The following is a 6,498-nucleotide window of genomic DNA, read 5'->3' on the forward strand; positions in this document are numbered from 1 at the left end:
GACAAATTATAGCAGTTCAATTTGCCTTAAAGCAGTCCTATTATGCCCTTTTCTTACAAGTTCAAAATACCCAACACATAATGTTTTATAACTCTTTAAAAAAAAACTGCCCCTCTTAGGTTTTGAGCCAAATTGTGCAGTTTTGGTGACTGGCGCTTTAAATTCTATTACGCCCCAAGTCTAGGGGAAACAAAAAGGGCATAATAAACGAAGAAGAAACAAATGTGTTGGGGTGGTGGATTTCCCAAACTAAACTAAACTTAAAGCAAAAGATTCCCTTCGGTCGACAACCAAACTCACACACTCAGTTGAGAGTATATATGAATATATTTATTATAGAAAAATAGGGTTTATATAAATGAGCATTTCGTCAGGGTGACCACAGGCCAAAATAACAAACAAAAGAATCTATAAAATAAATCCACTAAATTACCTATTACTATTACCTATTACCATTTAAAGAAAAATACAAATATCTTACCTTACTCCCTAACTTAAAGTCAAAAGTAATCAAATAAATAGGCAGGTCACCCCTACACGCTCAATCTCTCAAAAATATTTTAACATATGATGGTGATCAGTACAATGGTTGTTGGTCGTCGGCCAGAGGGGTGAGGGAAACCTAGGAGCTCCACTCCAAACACCGTACGCAGCAGAAATGAGCTCCTCGAACCCTGCCGGAAGCTCCTTTTTATACGTGCTTTTGCGACCAGCAGCCAATCAGAATACGGAATCACGCCGGTATGGGAGCCTATAAGACAACAGAAAAACAACAAGAAGGCGGGACAAAAGAAAAAGACAGAGTACAATCCGTAATAATAAACTAATAAATAAACTTCAGTCGTAACAATTCAAATAAACTGAAAATGTCAAAAGAAGTGAAGCTCGTCTGTGGAGACTACATGTCAATTTGTGCATCCTAAAGCTCAATATTTATAATGTCTCTTAGTTGCTGACATGATCATCATCAGGTATGGGGAAAACTCTGATAGCAGACAGCTGCTTCTCACTCAGGGCTGTTTATGCTAATGAGAGAGAAAGAGAGAGAGAGAGAGAGAGAGAGAGAGAGAGAGAGAGATTATCACTAATTGCTCTTTTCATCAAATGTAATAAAAAAAAGAAGAAAAAATACATTTGTAGTATTAGAGGCTGGCTATATTTACACACTGTTGCCACACAACTGTTTAAACCTCTTAAAAAAGGGATTTTTGCATAATAGGTCTACTTTAAAATGCTTGTACCCTGATTATTGCTATATTTTTATTTAAAACATGGAAGAAATCTATTCATAATAAAACAAATAATAACATTTTACTCAAGTCCATACCTAGTAAATCCAGAGAAACCAAGAACTCTGAGGTATTCTCTTCATTTTCCCACCTATAGCAGTATATGTTTACCTTGATTTTTTTTTTAGCAAAGCCTCTCCCAAATGATTAAATGCAAATGTAACAGTTCCATTCTGTGCTTATAGGATTTCTGTGCAAATGGAGCATCCGTGTCAAGGTGGCATCCGCGCAGTAATCATCTCCAACGTATTTTAGCATTCACCACAGCCATTCTGACAGACTGTTTGTGTGCGTTTCAGATCCCTACGTCAAAGTGTGGTTGATGAACAAAGATAAACGAGTGGAGAAGAAGAAGACAGTGGTGATGAAGAGGTGTTTGAACCCGGTGTTCAACGAGTCCTTCCCTTTTGACGTCCCCGCTCACGTTCTCAGAGAGACCACCATCGTCATCACAGTCATGGATAAAGACAGGCTGAGCCGCAATGATGTCATAGGCAAGGTGTGATGCCACATATTCACTGTGTCAAGAAAAGCATGCATATACAACTGAAATATTTATCAGAATTCAGAGTGAAGTCAGAATTAGTAGTCATCCTGAATTTTTAGCCCCCCTGTATATTTGTTCCCCAATATCTGATTAACCGAGAGAAGATTTTTTCAACACATTTCTAAACATAATAGTTTTAATAACTCATTTCTAATAACTGATTTATTTTATCTTTGCCATGATGACAGTAAATAATAGTTCACTAGATATTTTTAAGGTACTAGTATTCAGCTTAAAGTGACAGTTAGTGTAATTAGGCAAGTCATTGTATATTAATCTTGATGGTTTGTTCTGTGTAGACAATTGAAAAATGTATGCTTAAGGGGGCTAATAATATTGACCTTAAAATGTTTTTTTTTTAAATTTAAACTGAAGAAAAAAATATTATAGGAAATATGGTAAAAAAAAAAATCCTTGATCTGTTAAACATCATTTGGGAAATATTAAAAAAGAAAAAAAAAATCACAGGAGGCCGACTAATTTTGACTTCAGCTGTATATTTCATGTATACTTAATATTTCAACCAAGAAGCAGATACCAATGGCTAAACGTGTTCTATATTGTTATAAATGATACAGAAATAGAATTTTTCTTTCACATTAAATTGATAAAGTGATACGCAGAATAACAATCAAAACTAAATAGCTTATGAAATATAGAATATTATGTTTAATTTAATATTGTTATGTTATGTTTAATGTTATGTTATGTTCAATTTAATGTTTCTAATCTTATTTTATATTTAATTTACAATTAAATGTAATAAATATTGCTGTTTATTAAATATTTGTTGAAAATATTGACATACTAAATATTATACTACAGATATACACTAAACCTTTGTTTAAAAATTTGTCATGCTACATATAGATAGATAGATAGATAGATAGATAGATAGATAGATAGATAGATAGATAGATAGATAGATAGATAGATAGATAGATAGATAGATAGATAGATAGATAGATAGATAGATAGAGTTGAAGTCAAAATTATTAGCCCCCCTGAATTATTATATATTTTTATAATATTTATTTTATCTTTGCCATGATGACAGTAAATAATATTTGACTAGATATTTTTCAAGACGCTTCTAAACAGCTTAAAGTGACAATTCAAGGCTTAACTGGGTTAATTAGATAGACTAGGCAGGTTAAAGTAATTAATATATGGCGAATAAAGCCCACTTTCTAGTTCAAGTGCCAATCATGAAACTAAAGAAACATCTGTTGTTTAATTTTAATGGTGATTCCTAATATTAAATTCAATAGTAAACTAGGCAGTTTTGGAGAGATGTTTCCCCATTCAGACAGAATGCCCAAGAATAATGCCCGAGAGGTGTTTCAAAGATGGCCGCCGAGTGAAATGACTTGGTTTAAAGGGACTTTGCTATTAATAAGCAGCTAATTAGTAGTTTATTGAGCTAAAAGTCTTAGGTAATGGGTTGTTAATGGTTTGTTAGGAGCGTGAATTATACACTAATATAAAATGTTACCGAAATGTGACTCGTTGAATTGTTGATTACCATTTTTCCTGTTTTTGTTTTAAACTTACTTACTGACCTACTTTATTTATGTAGCACAATGTAACAGTAGTCGTTGACCATTGTGCTGTACACAAAATGTGGAAACATTATCAGATAAGATCAAAGGAATAAAACAACACTCAAAACATAAAACATGAAGCAAATAAAAGCAAGCTCACATGACTTGGGTATTAAAAGCCTTTCCTAAAAGGTGATATTTCAATTTCCTCTTGAACACGGATCCTGTGGAGAGTATTCTAATAGAAAGAGGTAGAGAGTGTCCCCACAATTTGGGACCCACAATGTAAAAAGCCCGCTTTCCCTTTTTCTTTAACTTTGATCTGGAAACTTTTAACAATTTCTGACTGTAAACATCTAGCCAGTTATGTTAACAGTCTCAAGTTCAGATAAATAGGAAGGAGCCAGATCACTTTCAACCATAATCATGAGTAAAATGTTAAAATCTATCTAAAACATACCGGTAACCAGTGCAGAAAGAGTAAGATGGGGGGAATGTGCTTAAATCTACGAGTGCCAGTAAGCGTTTTGTGCCATTTATAAGCAATTTATATTGGATTGACCAATACCTATATAAATTGAGTTGCATCAGTCCAGGTCACTTTGGATTGTAATCTCAACTAAAAAGCAAGATTTAACTACTGCATTACCTGCTTATCAAATAACAGGGCAGAGTCGAAGACAATAGCTAGGTTCTTCCCATTTCATCTCCTCCTCTTCTTCTTTTCTAGATCTATCTATCCTGGAAGAGCGGTCCAGCAGAAGTAAAACACTGGAAAGACATGATGAGTCACCCGCGCACAGCCGTTGCCCAATGGCACGCTCTTAAAGCTTGAAGGCCCCGCCCACCAATAGTAAACCACACCTTCGAAACCCTGTTGATATGCACAAGCTTAAAGACGGGTACCAAAAGCCATCCAACTATCTTTCTTTCTCTCTCTATCTATTTTGTTTTTCTGCAGACCCTTCCTTTATTCACTTGTTTTTATTTGAATTCTTTTCCCACCAAAAAGAGGCTAAGCACTGCCAAGATCACCGGGAGAGAAAGTCTTGTGTTCAAAAAATAGAAATCTACGAGAGGTAAACAGACTCGTCTTCCTTGAGAAAAGAGAAAAAAGAAAAAAAAGGTTTGACAGCTCAACTGTTCTCTTGAGCAGACGGACCGCAGAACAGGGTGACTTCTATCATTGACTTTCACTTGAAAAAAGAAAAACGGCTGAAAACAATCTCCTGAACTATCACAATGTTTGTGTCCCACCTCCCTCCGAACGTAAGGATTGATCCGGATAAGGATCGCAAACCACAGTGCAATACCTAGCTGAAGGAGGGATGAACTTGTGTGTGTGTGTGTGTGTTGGACTTTTGTCACTTCTTGATGTTGAACAGTGTAGAAATTCGCTGGAACTTTTCGTCGTCTGTATGTACCTGTGAGTGCTGTTATGTGACTGAAAAAAGAGGTCTTGTTTAAACAAAACAACAACATCAAAAAAGAAGAATTCACTCACTTAATTGACTGGATCAGTTCCGAGGTGTAGGGAAAATTCCTGATCTATATAGAACATTCCAATAAATGTATAAAACAAAACAAAAGAGATCATTTTAACGATCATCTTTAGTGGGTCTACGCAAGAACAAGAATGCAAACACAAGAATGCTTATCGAAATGTGTCACCATCCAATTCCGCCCCTTTTTCCAACCCAAACTCATTATTGATAAGTACCCCATATACATTTTTGGAGATCGTGAAATATGTCCCAAGAGGTACCATTTTTGCAGTTTTTGTTTTTACGAATCCACCAGAGGCTGCTTTGTACGCTTATTCAGATCTCAAATTTCTCTTGCTACTACCATTTATGCCTGCTATTCTCGTGTAAATCCACCAGAGACCGCTGACCAACCAACCGATAAACCCCACCCACCCCCTTCCCTAATCCCAACCGATAGTGTTTTCAAAAAAACAGATTGACCCAAGTCCCCCCTTCCCTAAACACAAACGATAGGGTTTTTTAAAATCACCGATTGACCTGATTGCCCCCTTTCCTAAACCAACGGGTATTGTTTTCAAAAGCACAGATTGACCTGATTACCCCCTTTCCTAAACCCAACCAGTAGTGTTTTCAAAAGCACATAATACCCCGATAACCCCTTCCCTAAACCCAAACAATATTGTTTTCAAAAGCACCAATTGACCAGAATACCCCCTTATCTGAACCCAACAGATAGCGTTTTCAAAAGCACTGATTGACACGATTACCCCCTTCTCTAAACCCAATAAATAGTGTTTTCAAGGTACCAATTGACCCGATTACCCCCTTCCCTGAACCCAACAGATAGTGTCTTCAAAAGTACAGATTGACCCGATTACCCCCTTTCCTGAACCCAACCAATAGTGTTTTTCAAAAGTACCAATTTACCCGATTACTCCCTTCCCTGAACCCAACCGTTAGTGTCTTCAAAAGTACAGATTGACCCGATTACCCCCTTCCCTGAACCCAACCGTTAGTGTCTTCAAAAGTACAGATTGACCCGATTACCCCCTTTCCTGAACCCAACCGATAGTGTTTTCAAAAGCACCGATTAACGCGATTACCCCTTTCCCTAAACTCAACTGATAGTGTTTTCAAAAGTACAGATTGACCCGATTACCCCCTTCCATGAACCCAACAATTAGTGTCTTCGAAAGTAAAGATTGACCCGATTACCCCCTTCCCTGAACGCAACAGAGTGTTTTCTAAAGCACCTATTGACACGATTACCCCCTTCCCTAAACCCCACTGATATTGTTTTCAAAAGCGCCCTGATTGACCTGACTACCCCCTTCCCTAAACGCAACCTATAGTATTTTCAAAATCACCGATTGACCCAATTACCCCCTTCCCTAAACTCAATCGATCTCTAGGGTCAAAGAAAAGCCCTCATGGCCGCCTGATTTTTACCACGTTTTTCAGACCTTACTACGTTCTCACCCTGATATTTACTTGTTATTTTTTGCCCTATGTTTTTTGTTTTACCTGTTTTCTGGAACAGTTCTACCGCACTCGAACCCCATCATCACAATCAACTTCTTTCTGCGTCTCAAGTCAGCTGACATATGCGGTGAGCCACTGGGTAAACTGGT

The 6,498-nt window shown here is 36.8% G+C and overlaps 1 protein-coding gene across 3 annotated transcripts in view; it reads left to right on the top strand.

The window, feature by feature from the left end:
* syt7b (synaptotagmin VIIb) overlaps positions 1–6,268 on the top strand; it is a 291,633-nt gene extending 285,365 nt beyond the window's left edge. For 2 of the 3 annotated variants that reach the window (XM_087258665.1, XM_087258666.1), the window contains 2 exons: positions 1,589–1,788; positions 4,111–6,268. In XM_087258665.1, coding sequence (XP_087114791.1) covers positions 1,589–1,788; positions 4,111–4,215 — 305 coding nt within the window. In that variant the 3' untranslated portion in view covers positions 4,216–6,268. 3 annotated transcript variants of the gene reach the window in all.
* Positions 6,269–6,498: the final 230 nt, after the last annotated feature.

Source organism: Danio rerio, chromosome 7 (assembly GCF_052040795.2).
Source record: "Danio rerio strain M-AB ecotype USA chromosome 7, GRCz13ab, whole genome shotgun sequence".
Lineage (NCBI taxonomy): Eukaryota > Metazoa > Chordata > Actinopteri > Cypriniformes > Danionidae > Danio > Danio rerio.